This window comes from Schistocerca serialis, chromosome 3 (genome assembly GCF_023864345.2).
Source record: "Schistocerca serialis cubense isolate TAMUIC-IGC-003099 chromosome 3, iqSchSeri2.2, whole genome shotgun sequence".
NCBI lineage: Eukaryota > Metazoa > Arthropoda > Insecta > Orthoptera > Acrididae > Schistocerca > Schistocerca serialis.
Window position 1 is genome coordinate 209,007,247 of NC_064640.1, and position 17,073 is coordinate 209,024,319.

Here is a 17,073-nt window from a genome sequence, read left to right on the forward strand (position 1 = left end):
TTTCCCATGAATATATCTGAACACAACAAACAATACCTAGATATTATGCTCTCAAGAAAGACCATCCACTTAACAACTTAACTTACACATATCTGAATCAAATTACACCAACACTTCTTTGATTATATCCTCCTTGGAAAAAAGTTAGACATTCCATTGGCTCTTATTTTTTAAGATTATTTGGTGGTCTTTCTCTGGTTAATAATTAGATTCATTTATTTTTCCATTCTGTTTGCTATTTGTTGTTCATTTCAACTTAATATCTCAGTATAACAACAACTAAGACAGAGAGTTTTTGCTGTTAACACACAGTGGGGGCTATTCTGTCAGCAATCATTCTCTGGCTATATTTATTTAATCTTTCCCTTTATGCTTCTTGGCTCCTTCTGTCTCTTCTTCCTTCAGGGTTTTTACCATATTTTTTATTTTTATTTTATTTTATCTTTTTTTTTTTAATTTGGGCATTAAAAATGATTGGCACTATGATGTTTTGTGTTCATGGGAACTATTTACTGAACAAACACACAGAGATTATACTATAGGTATTCCCTGCCAGATGCCTATGTACTTTTGCTGTCACTCAGGCAGCTTCCGTATTTTCATAGCAAACCATTCTTTGGGGTATCCCAGCACTGCTGGTGAACAACTTCATGGAGTTTGTTATTGTGGTGTCCTCTTTCATTGTGTCACACAGGGCATTGTTGCTAGGAGCCAGATTTGGTGAATGTGAAGGATGCAGCAGCACGATACACCCTAGATCACACATGGGGCCAATGGTCTGGCATCTGATGTGTGACTACACATTGCCATGTTGGAGCAGAATGCCATGGCCAGTTCATCAAATGTGATTTGTTTGTGCTCCATTATCAACTCAATAACACACTGGGCATTGTTTATTTTGCAAGCAGTTGCTGAATATCTAGTGATTTTGTGACTTTCAGTACAGTCACTGCCGTCTTTGATATCAAATGAAACACAGACCTGTGACTTGGTGCTGTTTTATCACATATAGCTATCAATCTACTGTGGATGTCTATAGCAGTCATACCTTCCCTCCAGAGAAACCATACTGTCCACCAACTCCCATGCTTGATTGCTCCCGTGTTGTCTTATCGATGCCCACCAATGTACTTGCAAGCCAGAACAAGTGCTGCTGTAATGCACCAACTATGGGAACAGCAACACCATCCAGTGGTGGTAGACAGAACTATAGTCAATTTTCACACATACATTGTCACATGTTTCAAACTGCTACTTTGCATTGACTATAGGGGGAGTGCCAACCAATGTTGAACGAATTAATTTTTTTTCTGTTTCAGTGCATATCTTTCATTCCACTTAACTATTAATTGAATTTGTCCTTCTGTTATATCTGACTTATTAACTGTTCTCATAGCCACTTCCAACTTCCTTTCATATCAGATACTTTATGTTACTGTCATTTAATTCCTAGTTTTCTTTTCTGCCCTGTTTCATTTATCCTGATGTACAAGGGCATGTTAAAAAGTAATGTCTCCAAATTTTTATTCTGTTTTCGAAATTAATACAGTCAATGTGTGTCATGAATATTACTCAGTTGACTTTCCCACTATGCTGATATAAGCTGCAATCCTCTGCAACTAGAGGGCTCTGAACTGTAGCATGTAACATGGTGGTGTGTAATGCAACTGTGTCCGTGTGTGAGAAACAGCATGCTATTATTGAGTTTCGAATTCAAAGAGCTTGTCCACACATGGGGCACCCTTTATTTCAGCATGAAAATGTCATACCACACATAAGCACAATGACACCTGCAACAATCTGACACCTTTGGTTCACTGTCAACAAAGTCAGACATTATATAGTGACCCTATCAACACTCTGGTCTGCTGGTCTCTCACTGGGAGAGATGTGTTCATTGCCAGAGCAACTATGTTGAGAAATAAATATGTGGACGTGAAGAATAAAGATGTGGAATATTAATTAAGTTTGTTTTATTTAAGAATCTCTATGAGTTTTCACATAAAAAATTTGGAGGCATTACTTTCCAGCATACCCTTACAGATTCTGAGTAACAGTTAAACTTCTTCAAGGAATAGTCCTTTTTTCCTTTCAGTCGTTTCCAGTATTTGGCTGTATGGTGGTACTTCTGATGAAAAAATTCCACATTTTTTTTCTTGTACATATGCTTGTTAAAAGTAGATGAATATAGGCTTTGCTAGACTTGTTTGATTGTAGCGACACTTTTTTTTTTTCTTTCTGCACCACTGCAGTCATAGTCATAAGATTAGTCAGAGTCTTGTTCTACTACAATGATAAGTAATACTGAAATGATAAGTAATTAATATATTTCACATCCCAATATTAGTTTAAAACACAGGGCTTGCTGATTGGAAATATGTCAAAATTAATTATAGTATAATTTTAATTTCTATGATTACTTTTTAACATTTTCTTTAATTTTATTCTGACTTATGTGGCATAATGCTTTTTTTTTATTCCAGTGAAGCAAATCTCAAACTTCAAGACACCAATGACAATCTACTCTCTGTAATGGATACAGGTGGACCATTTTTATCTAGACCTGCTTCGCCTTGCCCCAGCAGTATAGGACTGTGTTCTTCAAGCATGTAAAGAATAATTTCATAGTTTCTGAGTATTCCTACTATTAATATTATCTACATATTGTTCTTCCTTATTTCTTTTCTCACACCTTTTTCTCATATTTGACGTGAATGTACTGACCTTAAAATCCATTGAAGTGAACTGGACCAACAATTTTTTTAGAAGATGTGTTCAGGGATGTTTATATTTTGACGTGAATGTTGATAGCATAAGGTTTTCAAGGGGTCTCAAAACTTCATATATGCCATCCTCCATAATAATTTTTAGTTCACTGCCTTTCTAAATTAGAAACTATATATCAGTCCTCTTTAAAGCATTTATTATGTATATCTCCTAATGCTGTGTTTGACATGACATCACGTTTGTAACATATAAGTCACAGCATATTACTTTTAGGGTGTATTTCTTTTAATTCATGAGCTTTTTAAGTGAAAATGTAATAAGAAGTTGTCTAATAAGTTTTTTCTTTTTCCTATTTCCTTGACAAGAAACCAGATAGATAGATTCACATTCCCAGATTTCAGAAAGGCACCACAATGTCAACTGATAATTGAGATATGATCATATGTTGCATCTTTGCAAATATGTGATTAGTTTGAAGAATATCTTATTCAAATCATCCAGTATATACTGAAGGGTGAATCTTCAGCCAAAGAGAAAGTAGCATTTGGTGACTCAAAGCAATGTTATAGGATTCATAATGTTCTCAGCAGCATAAACAATTTAGCAAACAGATCAGCAGTAACTTCTGATTATTTATGGATAATGCTGATGTCTACAGGAATCTTTCATCACTGGATGTATGGAAATCCAGAACAATTTGTACATACATTTTACTTGGTGTACGAATGTCAGTTTTTTAGATATGGATAAGTGCTATATAATACCCATAACAAAACGAAACAATGCAGTGCCATCCAATGACAAGATCAGTGGCATGCTCTTAGAGTTTATCATATCATGTCATTTTGTACATTCACATCTGCATCCATTCTCTGTAAACCACTGTAGAGTCCATGTGATTAGGTATGTCCCATAGTACCACGTATTGTATTAAGGCTTTTTCCCATTCTATTTACACATGGAACATTGGAAGAATTACTGTTTGACACCACTGTGTGTGCTGCAGTTAATCTGATCTTCTGTTTGCACTCCTTGTGATAACTATACATAGGGGGCCACTTTGCATCCCTAGATTCCTCACTAAAATTTGGTTCTAGGAGTAGGTTTTCATAAAATAATTGGCACCCATCTACAAGTGAATACCAGTCATAAAAAATCATGATGATTTGTGCTGACCATTCTTTACCTATACTCAATATTCCCTTTTAATCCTAATTGGTATGAGTCCCACACACTAGAGTCATACGCTAGGACTGGTTACATGAAAGTTTTCTAAGCGGTCTCCTTTGTGGTCTGAATACAATTTCCAGTATCCTACCAAAGTCTGCGACCTGGTTTACCTATCACTGGGTCTATGTGATCATTCCACCTCATATCCATAAGAATGATTAACTATAGGTATACAGGGTGTTACAAAAAGGTACGGCCAAACTTTCAGGAAACATTCCTCACACACAAATAAAGAAAAGATGTTATGTGGACACGTGCCCGGAAGCACTTAATTTCCATGTTAGAGCTCATTTTAGTTTCGTCAGTAGGTTTTTCCATCTACGCTCAATGGAGCACGTTATCATGATTTCATACGGGATACTCTACCTGTGCTGCTAGAACATGTGCCTTTACAAGTACGACACAACATGTGGTTCATGCACAATGGAGCTCCTGCACATTTCAGTCAAAGTGTTCGTATGCTTCTCAACAACAGATTCGGTGACCGATAGATTGGTAGAGGCGGACCAATTCCATGGCGTCCACGCTCTCCTGACCTCAACCCTCTTGACTTTCATTTATGGGGGCATTTGAAAGCTCTTGTCTACGCAACCCTGGTACCAAATGTAGAGACTCTTCATGGTCATATTGTGGATGGCTGTGATATAATACGCCATTCTCCAGGGCTGCATCAGCGCATCAGGGATTCCATGTGACGGAGGGTGGATGCATGTATCCTCACTAACGGAGGACATTTTGAACATTTCCTGTAACAAAGCATTTGAAGTCACGCTGGTACATTCAGTTGCTGTGTGTTTCCATTCCATGATTAATGTGATTTGAAGAGAAGTAATAAAATGAGCTCTAACATGGAAAGTAAGCGTTTCCGGACACATGTCCACATAACATATTTTCTTTCTTTGTGTGTGAGTAATGTTTCCTGAAAGTTTGGCCATACCTTTTTGTAACACCCTGTATGTATGAGTGGTCTGATTGAATTTGAAGCTCTTTGACATTGTAATTATAGGTTGCTATGTTATTGCATTTTGTGAAGTGCACACTTTTATATTTCTGAACATTTAAAGTAAATGCCCAATTTTTGCACCATCTTGAAATCTTATCAAGACCTAACTATATATGTGTGTTTTTATAGTTCTTTATTACAGGCAACTGAATAATATGCAAAATTACTCAGCCTTTTATTACTATTGTCATCCAGGTCACTAATGCACAACATGAACAGCCAAACTTTCCATCTAAATAACATTCTGTGTTCACCCTATCAATAAATCCTAAATTCAGTCACAAGTCTTGTTGGATACACCATATGATCATATATTCCTTAATCATCATTGGTATAGTATTGAATAAAATGCTTTTTGGAAGTCAAGAAAAACTGCATCTATCTGACTGCCTTTAACCATGGCTTACAGGATATCATATGCAAAAAGCACAAACACAAGCGTGGAGTTGGACATTCTATTTGAGATACTTCATGACATTTGAGCTCATACTATGTTCTAAGGGTCTGCCAGCTATCTTGTAGATTGGTGTGATCTGTTTTCTTCCAGATACTGGGTACAGTTTTTGTTCAAAGGATATGTGGTTTTTTACAGTTAAAAAAGGGTCTAACTCAGCAAAAAATCTATATTGGATCTGAGAAGTATTCCTCTGGGCCCTGGGTCCTTTTTATTTTCACAATGGTGATATCTATATCAGTCATCTTTGCAGCATTGGGAGAATTAAACAAGTGCAGTACTCCTGGACCATCTTTTTTATCAGAACAGTTGAAAATGGAGTATTTCTGTCTTTCCTTTGCTGCCACCAATTTTAGTTCCTGTGTAAACCATGAATGTCTGGATACTTACTTTGGCACCACTGATGGCCTTTACATATGACCAGAATTTCTTTGGTTTTTGTGAGAGGTTTCATGATGTCATTGAAGGCTTCATGCATTGCTCTCTTGATGGCCAAATGTGTATCATCTATCTAGCTATAGCACTACATTATGTTTTACACATACTGTGCAGTAGTTGCTGTTTCTTTACCAGTTTTGTTATAGAGACTGTATACCCATTATTTACTTTTCTACTGCGTACACATCTATCCTGTGTTTGGTCAACTAAGCCACAGTTCCTCTGAATGCTCCTGCAAAGATCAAAATGTCTCAAGTTTGTCCTTAGTGTATCATACTACTGCCTCTTCATCTAGTTTATGGGCCATAAAAATCTTCCTACTTATTTTAGATACCATTTGCAGTTCATTAACCATTGATGCTGTTACTGTTTGATACCAGGTCAGTTGTAGACATCCTCAAACAATTCAGTTTCATTTTTGTCACCATTATATCTAATGTCTCTCCTTCATGAAAGGGCTCCCAAACTATCTATTCTGCATAATTTTCAGAGAACACATTTCACATCATTTAGTACAATATCGCATCATTCCTACTATTTACAAAGCTGTAATTTTTTAAGTGATTGTTGACTATTTAAAATATCTTCCAATGAGGGGAGTGTGCTTGGCGAACATGTCTACTAGGCAACAGAGATTTTCTCTCTCTCTCTCTCTCTCTCTCTCTCTCTCTCTCTCTCTCTCTCTCTCTCTCTCTCTCTCTCATGCAGGTTCAGTTTCTATCTACTTTACTTTGAATCTGTTGTAATAAACACACCCCTATCCTTTTGATGTATATGTACTTGTACCCTGCTACCCCAAAAATCCCAGAAAATCACAAGACAGAAAGTCACTCGTATTGATACAACATACTTGCAGTCATGAACTGCACAGTGTCTTATAAAGAATATATACAGAATAATTATGGAAAGCCATCCATTACCCGACACCTGACTGATGGATTGCAAACAGAGAACAGCTCCGAAAAACATACTAGTTTAACTCTCTCTCTCTCTCTCTCTCTCTCTCTCTCTCTCTCTCTCTCTCTCTCTCTCTCACACACACACACACACATATATATATATATATATATATATATATATATATATATATATATATATATAAAAAAAAACAAAGATGAGGTGACTTACCGAACAAAAGCGCTGGCAGGTCGATAGACACACAAACATACACACAAAATTCAAGCTTTCGCAACAAACTGTTGCCTCATCAGGAAAGAGGGAAGGAGAGGGGAAGACGAAAGGAAGTGGGTTTTAAGGGAGAGGGTAAGGAGTCATTCCAATCCCGGGAGCGGAAAGACTTACCTTAGGGGGAAAAAAGGACAGGTATACACTCGCACACATGCACATATCCATCCACACATACAAACACAAGCAGACAAATATGTCTGCTTGTGTCTGTATGTGTGGATGGATATGTGCGTGTGTGCGAGTGTATACCTGTCCTTTTAGGTATACACTCGCACACACGCACATATCCATCCACACATACAGACACAAGCAGACAAATATGTCTGCTTGTGTCTGTATGTGTGGATGGATATGTGCGTGTGTGCGAGTGTATACCTGTCCTTTTTTCCCCCTAAGGTAAGTCTTTCCACTCCCGGGATTGGAATGACTCCTTACCCTCTCCCTTAAAACCCACTTCCTTTCGTCTTTCCCTCTCCTTCCCTCTTTCCTGATGAGGCAACAGTTTGTTGCGAAAGCTTGAATTTTGTGTGTATGTTTGTGTTTGTTTGTGTGTCTGTCGACCTGCCAGCACTTTCATTTGGTAAGTCACATCATCTTTGTTTTTAGATATATGAAGACACAACTGGGGAGGTAGGGTGACACTGAGTTCCCATGACTGAAAAAGTGCTCATTTTGTGTGTGTGTGTGTGTGTGTGTGTGTGTGTGTGTGTGTGTGTGTGTGTGTGTGTGTGTGTGTGTGTTTTCCAAACTCAGATTTTTCATTATCATAATAATTTTCATGTATTATTATTTATAATATTGTAGTTGTTGTAGGAAGTTCATATAGCTTCTTTTTCGAAAAATAAAAAGAATCTTACTTCTTGTTTAAATAATGAGAATGGATAGATAAACAATCTACTCATCAAATGGCAGCAGAGGAACACACACACAAGAGGATTTTTCTTTTACAGACTTTCAGAGCCAGTGGCTCCTTCTTCTTGTTTAGTAATGCAGTTCTGTGTTTTATTAGTTTAATTTAAAAAATCACTGAAGTCTGAGGTTTCCCAACAGAATATTTGTATCTTGTATGGAACTATTATTGTTAATGACTTTTTCATAACAAACCTAACCACATGCCTGCATTGTCAAAATTTTGGAGAAGCTTTGGCAAGTATAAAATAGCCATAGAGGTAGAAGTGTTTGAAAAAGGGCGAGAAAGAATGAATGCAATATCTTAATTTGCATGTAGTATGTTTAACTGATAGTTTGTTATTAGAAGAAAATCTTTGGTTCAACTATATCCCATTCAAAATTGTTGAGAGTTTTAACTATAATTAATGGTGGACTGTATATCCAGATTACACTAATAGTAACTAATATAACCAGTAACAACATAAATAGCCAGTTCAATAAAGGGATAAATCAAACAATGGAAACTCCAAGTTGAAACATCAACAATGCAGGAAAAGAGAGATTGCTACTAACCATAAAGACGCCATATTAAGTTGCAGACAGGCACAATTAAAAGACACTTACACATTAGCTTTTGGTCACAGCCTTCATCAGAAAAAGACAGAGAAACACACAAGCAAGCACATCTCATGTACACACAACAGCCAACTCTGACAGCTCAGACCAGAATGCAACTGTCACGTGGAATGGAAGCAACAATCTGGGAGCGTGGTTGGGAGGGGTAGGGGGGGAAGACGAAGGCATAGCATTGTATGGGTGAGGGAGAGAGGAGTGCTGCCTGGTGGAGTGTGCAAGGACTAGACTGCCACCAGGCACAGTGTCAGTAGGTTCTGGAGCAGGGAGTAGGGATAATGGAGTGAGGAAGGACACAATCAGGGACAGATAAGTGCATGCATTGGCAGAGGGCAGCAAACAAAGAAGGTGGGTGATGAGAATGGAGGGGGGGGGGGGGGGATGATGATAGGAAATAGAGGGTGGATACTACTGGGTGAAGGATGTGGCGAGAGGGGGAGTTTGTTACCATAGGTTGAGGCTGGGATAATTACAGGAGCAGAGAATGTGTTGTAAGTAAGGTTAACTCATGTATGTGCAATTCGGAAAAGCTGGTGGTGGAGGGGAGGATCCAGATGGCTCCAGTAATGAAGCAGCCACTGAAATCAAGCATGTTACGTATTGTTCCCACACCATCCACCCAACAGTTTCCACCCCCTCTGTCCTATCCCCTCTTCCCCATTCTCATCTCCCACCCTCTGCCAACACACCCACCCATCTTTCCCTGCTCCTGTCCTTTTTCACTTCATTTTCCCCACCTCCCTACCACACAACCTCTGGACACTGTACCAGTTGGCAGTCTAGTCCCTGCACACTCTATCAGACAGTGTTCCTCCCCTCCCCCCCTCTCCCCACCAATCATACACTGCTTTCCCTTTATCCCTTCCTCTTTTCCACACCTTCCAGATTGCTCCTTCCATTCCATGTGACATTTGCATTCTGGTGTGAGCTGCCAGAGTTGGCGATTATGTGTGAGTGAGGTGTGCTTACTTGTGTGAATGAATGGTGTGTGTTTCTCTTTCTTTTTCTGACAAAGGCTGTGTCTGAAAGATGTGTTAGTACCTTTTAATTTTGCCTGCCTGACAATTAATGTGTCATCTTTACAGTAAGTAGCAATCTATATTTCCTTCCAAATTTAAATCAAACACAATACATTCTAATCTGGAATGCAATTAATGTCTAAAATAAATATCCATATATCTTGAAGGTGGATTTAGTTGCCACCAAAAACACACCTGTTACTCTGGAGCTATAACCCCCAAGACAGCTTAGTTCATTTTATCATTTTCTCACCACAACTTTATGGCTTTATTTTTTTTTTATGTTTTTTTTTTTTTTTAACCTTATGCCATGCAAATGCTACTCATCTGACAATCATAAAGTAATTTTGAATGAGATATTGTTCAACTGTAAGAGTAGGATTTTGTTTACTTAGATGCTCATTTCAGTATTTATCTGTATGATCCATAGAGCACAAATAAGCCGAAGTCCTGACCCTTCTGATGTCAGCACTGATGCCGATTCAGCTCCACACAGCCTCAGCAATATGAAGTCTGACTCAGATGATGAGGCTGTACAGAAAATGAGAAGACTTGATGAATATGGTAAATATAATTTAATATTTAGCCTTTATAAAATTCATTTAATTAAAGTTAAGTTTGAAGTAACAGATCACTATTCACAAAATAGTCGAGGAATTGAAGAGCATATAGCTACGTAGAAAACTTTCCACAGGAAGACACACAGTGTAGCTCTGTGTGTCATTTTGTGTGCAAGTAACGCTCTGTCCAGTCTTCGGTAGTTATTGTCACATTTTAGATGTACCACTTTTTTGATCAATGCTTTTCTATTGAATTAGTAGTGTTCTGTTCTCATATACTTACACTGATGGAAATGGGAAGTGTGAAATCATGAAATCTAGACCAAATTCTATAATGCTCCAGTATTTTCATGCCTATGAAATATATTGATCAAAATTTTGTCCTTGTGCTATCTTATTTTCAACAAAGAAAAAAAACATTCATACAGATCAAGAATAGTGTGAGTACATGATGGCTATTGGGTGTGATAAAGGTTACTGGAATTTATCAGGTGGAGATGGCAACATAGCATGCCCAGATGACATTTATGTGCAGATGGAGTTTATTGCCACTATTTGGAATTTGAGATAGGTCAAAGCATTGGCATGAGGAACATAGAAGCATCATACTAACAGATTACAAAGAAAGTCATCTATAGTGCAATGACTGCAGAATGAGTGGTAAAAATGGAAATGTCGTGTGGCTAGGGCCTCCCATCGGGTAGACCGTTCGCCTGGTGCAGGTCTTTCGATTTGACGCCACTTCGGCGACCTGCGTGTCGATGGGGATGAAATGATGATGATTAGGACAACACAACACCCAGTCCCTGAGCGGAGAAAATTTCCGACCCAGCCGGGAATCGAACCCGGCCCCTTAGGATTGACAGTCTGTCACGCTGATCACTCAGCTACCGGGGCGGACAGAATGAGTGGTGACAAGATGTTCCCAGGAGGACAAAAAACAAGCACAGGTCCTTCCAGAAGGAATACATCACAAATAGAAAATAGAACTGTTCAACATGTTCTGACAAACAGACAAATCACAACTGCTGAAACATAGGCAGAGGTTGCAGGCAGAATGTCACCATGATCCCATGGGAATAGATTATTGCAAACTGTAATGCGCTGAAGTTACCACTGAGATTCCACCACAGACTACGGAGAATTGTATGGTGAAGAGCTAGAGTCAACTGGGACACTGAGTGGCATTCTGTTGTGTTCATCAGTGTGTCTTGCTTCTATGTTTATGGTGATCATATAGATGACACTTTTTCTGTCGACAACATTGTGAAAGGTCACAGGAAACAGAAATTTTTGAGACCTGTACACCTCCATAAAAGAAATGCAAGTACCTGTGGTCATAACACAGGGAAGAAAAACCAGTCAAGAAACATTTCTAAATGACAGAAAATTCTTGAATAAGGACCTTGGTAATACGATACCAAGTTGCTAACAAGACTGCCCAGAAATCAACAGAACATCACACGTGACAGGGACTTTCCCCATAATCTCACAGTCTATCTACTGAAAAATAAATATTGCAGTGTTGAGGACTACCTAATATATGAAAGTCATAAGTAATGTGTTATTATTAGTGATAGCAACAAGCTTAATCAAAATTGTTGTTCTGAATAACTACGTAATTCTGAAGACTTTCATTTCTTGATTTGTCCTGTATCATATGCACACTCTTCATATACAATATTTTTGGATGAATTAAAAATCAAATTAAAATAAACATTCAGTGCATCCTTGCATCAGATATTCTTCAAAACTGAACAAAGTCTGACTTTCTTATATCAGTCACAGTTACCTTTTCAGTGTGATATAGTTCTGATGTTTATGTTGATAAAACAAGAATGCTTGAGTGACGTAGTCATTGTTATAAACTGGAATGTCTTTGATAGAATCAAAATAGGTTAGAGAAATCATTTTATCTCCATTTCTTTACACAGCTTTAAGTTGACTCGATGTATTGTCACATAAATGCTAGGAAATTCATTTTTACCTGAAACCTTGGCAGCAAAGCAATATACTTCTATGCCTGACACCAGAAAACATAGATTATTACATCAACTAATTCAAATATCCATGATCCGTAATTTTGTGCCTGTTAAACTATAGGTTCTCCAGATCATTGCCTTGATAATCTGATTCATCAAGTAGGAAGAAGACTAAAAGGAAAAAACAGATGATCGATGATAATGTGTCACACAAGCTTTCAAACCCATCTTTACTCAATGGCTCCTTTACTTGTTTAATTTTAGAAAGAATTTGTAATTTATGGAAATATAGCATGAAAGCTCAAGGAATTCAGGATGTTTACAAGCAAAAACAAATGAAAATTGTTTCTATCTCTTCACACCATTAAATGAGCAAGGTGACACAGTTGTTATACACTGGATCAATATTTACTGTCAAAATTCGCATTCTGTCATCCAGAGTTAAGTTTTCCATTGTTTCCTTAAATCTCTTGTGGCATGAAGGATATAAGATTATGATTTAAGATCCAATCAAAGATGGGGTTGCAAGAGATGTTGCACAGGCTTACTTAAAGTAAATGTCAGGATGGTTTCTCTAAAAATGACAGGGGCATTAAACTCTAATATCCTATCATCATTTATATTTAGAAGGGATGTATTTCTATGTCCCACACTAATTTAGATATTCTATGATTTCCCTAAATCACTTCAGAGAAATATTGGAATGATGCCTCTAATAATACAATGTGAAATTGCCTTTTTTACCATCCCTCTCTAACTGATCTAGTACTCTTTCTGTAAAGACCTTGAAATCATCATGACTTTTTTTATATCTGATGATACTAGAGCAAAAACATTTTGAAGCAGTTCTTGTTCCTTTGCTGCAACTGAACTGCAGTTTGAAGTATTATTATTTTAGAAGTTGAGCTGCTGTTTCTGATAGATGAAATGCAAATTTCTATTGAAAAACCATAAAAACATGGATCAGAGTTCCTATTAAAAAATAATTAAAAATGAGTAATAGAAAATTGGATATACAGTAATGCATGATTACTCTAGCTCTGATATTTACCAAATTTTCAGCAGCAGAATGATTGACAGCACACTATTCTGTTGTTATAAATTGATTAACCCTGTATCATGAATATTACTAATATTTCTCCTGTTCTCTTTTTCTCTGCTCATGGCCCCACATACTTCCCTTCAACAAGAACCTACTGGAGATTTACAAGTCTATGTATTTTGGGTACCCAGGTCTTAGATATAGACCTTTCACTTGAAGAACTTTGAATATTATTGAACAGGAAGTTTATGATCCCTCATTTAATACATAGTCTTGCACTTGATGCATAATCATTCTGCCTCAGTGTCAGTGTTACCTGCTCTCTTCTCCAAAATGTTGACACTGCCTGCCACCGCATGAGTGCATCTATAGTCAAGAATATGCTGCAGTTTCCACCATCATTGAGTCTCATAGTTGAATTTGCATAATTATAATTCTTATTGGTTTCAGGCACTTTAAAAATCCTGTTTCCCATTCTGAAAAGAGATAATTTAACAAATTAAATGTAAAACTATAATGATATGGGTGAAACCTTCCTATGACAAACACTCTGTGAGAAAGTGCAGAGCTTTGGCAAAAGGGCATAATGACTCTTAGGAAGCACTTTATGCTTCTTTTCTGCTGTGTTTTGTTATAAACATGCAAATGGACATCGACAATATCCTTGTTTCATCCTCTAACCTCATTCGAAATGTGAACTTCAGCTGTATAACTGTGCTCAGAGAATCTCATGCAAATTCCCCCTTGCAGTTCCTCTCCCTAAATTATTGTTGGAGTAAGTGCTTAACTTTATGAAAAATATTACAAAACTCTTCTGGAAGCAATTTATAAGATGTATGTATCTATAATGCAAATGTACAATGTTTCCAATTGTGGTGCTACTGAATAATACTGAACATTAGATGGGCAGACTGATAACTAATGAGGACGTATTGAATCAAATTGGGGAGGAAAGAAATCTGTGCCTCAAATTAACTAAGAGATAAGACAATTGATAAGACAATTTCTGAGGCATCAGTAAATAGTCAGTTTGGTTACAGAGGGAACAGTGTGTGTTTGGGGAGGGGGGAGGGGATGTGGGGCTTAAAAATATACTCCTGGAAATTGAAATAAGAACACCGTGAATTCATTGTCCCAGGAAGGGGAAACTTTATTGACACATTCCTGGGGTCAGATACATCACATGATCACATTGACAGAACCACAGGCACATAGACACAGGCAACAGAGCACGCACAATGTCGGCACTAATACAGTGTATATCCACCTTTCGCAGCAATGCAGGCTGCTATTCTCCCATGGAGACGATCGTAGAGATGCTGGATGTAGTCCTGTGGAACGGCTTGCCATGCCATTTCCACCTGGCGCCTCAGGTGGACAAGCGTTCGTGCTGGACGTGCAGACCGCGTGAGACGACGCTTCATCCAGTCCCAAACATGCTCAATGGGGGACAGATCCGGAGATCTTGCTGGCCAGGGTAGTTGACTTACACCTTCTAGAGCACGTTGGGTGGCACGGGATACATGCGGGCGTGCATTGTCCTGTTGGAACAGCAAGTTCCCTTGCCGGTCTAGGAATGGTAGAACAATGGGTTCGATGACGGTTTGGATGTACCGTGCACTATTCAGTGTCCCCTCGACGATCACCAGTGGTGTACGGCCAGTGTAGGAGATCGCTCCCCACACCATGATGCCGGGTGTTGGCCCTGTGTGCCTCGGTCGTATGCAGTCCTGATTGTGGCGCTCACCTGCACGGCGCCAAACACGCATACGACCATCATTGGCACCAAGGCAGAAGCGACTCTCATCGCTGAAGACGACACGTCTCCATTCGTCCCTCCATTCACGCCTGTCGCGACACCACTGGAGGCGGGCTGCACGATGTTGGGGCGTGAGCGGAAGACGGCCTAACGGTGTGCGGGACCGTAGCCCGGCTTCATGGAGACGGTTGCGAATGGTCCTCGCTGATACCCCAGGAGCAACAGTGTCCCTAATTTGCTGGGAAGTGGCGGTGCGGTCCCCTACGGCACTGCGTAGGATCCTACGGTCTTGGCGTGCATCCGTGCATCGCTGCGGTCCGGTCCCAGGTCGACGGGCACGTGCACCTTCCGCCGACCACTGGCGACAACATCGATGTACTGTGGAGACCTCACGCCCCACATGTTGAGCAATTCGGCGGTACGTCCACCCGGCCTCCCGCATGCCCACTATACGCCCTCGCTCAAAGTCCGCCAACTGCACATACGGTTCACATCCACACTGTCGCGGCATGCTACCAGTGTTAAAGACTGCGATAGAGCTCCGTATGCCATGGCAAACTGGCTGACACTGACGGCAGCGGTGCACAAATGCTGCGCAGCTAGCGCCATTCGACGGCCAACACTGCGGTTCCTTGTGTGTCCGCTGTGCCGTGCGTGTGATCATTGCTTGTACAGCCCTCTCGCAGTGTCCGGAGCAAGTATGGTGGGTCTGACACACCGGTGTCAATGTGTTCTTTTTTCCATTTCCAGGAGTGTATAAGGGGATATGGAGAGACCTAGACTTGACTACAGGAAACAGTTTCAAGTGGATGTATGTTGCAATAGTGCTGCAGAGATGAAGAAACTTACACAGGATAGATTAACATAGAGAGCTGCAACAAACCAATATTTGCTTTGAAAACAACATGTATCCATTCTGCAATGAATCATAGCTGTGGAACAGACCAAAATTAATGTAGCACATCCCAACAACACAGCATATACCCTGCAAAAAGTCAATATTTATCACATTAACTCACCAAAATTAACCAGTTAATAGCACCTCAGCATCTAAAATACTGTAATATTTTGCTATCATATTTCCTTCCATGAAAGAGGAAACTATATTCACCTATGCTACTATTTTTCCAACATTTGGCATCTACCTCTACCTTCCTCCTTATTAATACATTTTGTAGAAAAAAAACTTGAGTTCTAACAGCTTAAGGTTTCTGCAGATTTGTGGTTCTGGTTGTATAGGGCTGATTGAAGAAAATATAATAATTGACAGCCTGCATAGGTCTCCAAATGGAAATATAAATGTACTTTTTGAACAGTTTGAATTTGTGGTTAAGAGATTTTTATGTTTAAATGAAGGTTGCTGTCTGTGGAGATTTTAATATTGAAATGGGAAATTCAAAGCAACTAGACTCCAGAACATTTTTGTCATATTTTAAAACCTTGCATGAGCAAGTGTCCTATCATAATGATACACGTGTAGATAACATTATCATTAATTTACACAGGAAGGAATGTGTGGATAGTCTGGCCAGTGGAGTATTTGCAGATTTTGTTTCATTGCTTTTAATACTTTATCATAAGCAGCCAAATTATTCTGATTAATTTAGTGTGGCACAGATAAGAGGTCAGAGAGAGGAGAACAGTATGTTATTTATTGACAAATTAAATAACACAAATTGGGATTCTGTATCGTAATTTCACAAAAGAAAACCTGTAGTTGTAGATGGTTTTGATGACTTTAAAAAAAAAAAGTAGAGTCTTATGGTATTCAAGTTCCCAATTACTAAAAGTTAACTCCTCAGCTAAAAATAAAAATAAAAAAATTAACTGGTATACAAACGAAATGGCAGATATCAGGGAGAACATACTCACACTGAATTGAATATACACTCAAGTGTCAAAGAAACTGGTATAAGCATACATATTCAAGTACAAACATACGTCAATAGGCAGAATACAGCACTGTGGTCAGCAACATCTACATAAGAAAAAAAGTGTGTGGCACAGTTAGATCAGTTACTGCTGCTACAATGGCAGGTTATCAAGGTTTAAGTGAGTTTGAGCATGGTGTTACAGTTGGTGCACATGTGATGGAAGACAGCATCTCTGAGGTAGTGATGATGTGGGGATTTTCCCATATGACCATT

The 17,073-nt window shown here is 38.8% G+C and overlaps 1 protein-coding gene across 1 annotated transcript in view; it reads left to right on the forward strand.

Annotated features, from left to right (window-relative positions):
• The window catches only part of LOC126470751 (ras and EF-hand domain-containing protein-like), a 379,970-nt gene that overhangs the window by 331,926 nt on the left and 30,971 nt on the right, over nt 1-17,073 (forward strand). The window contains exons 6-7 of the mRNA XM_050098757.1: nt 2,484-2,609; nt 10,014-10,147. Of these exons, the coding sequence (XP_049954714.1) occupies nt 2,484-2,609; nt 10,014-10,147 (260 nt within the window). The remainder of the gene's footprint in view (nt 1-2,483; nt 2,610-10,013; nt 10,148-17,073) is intronic.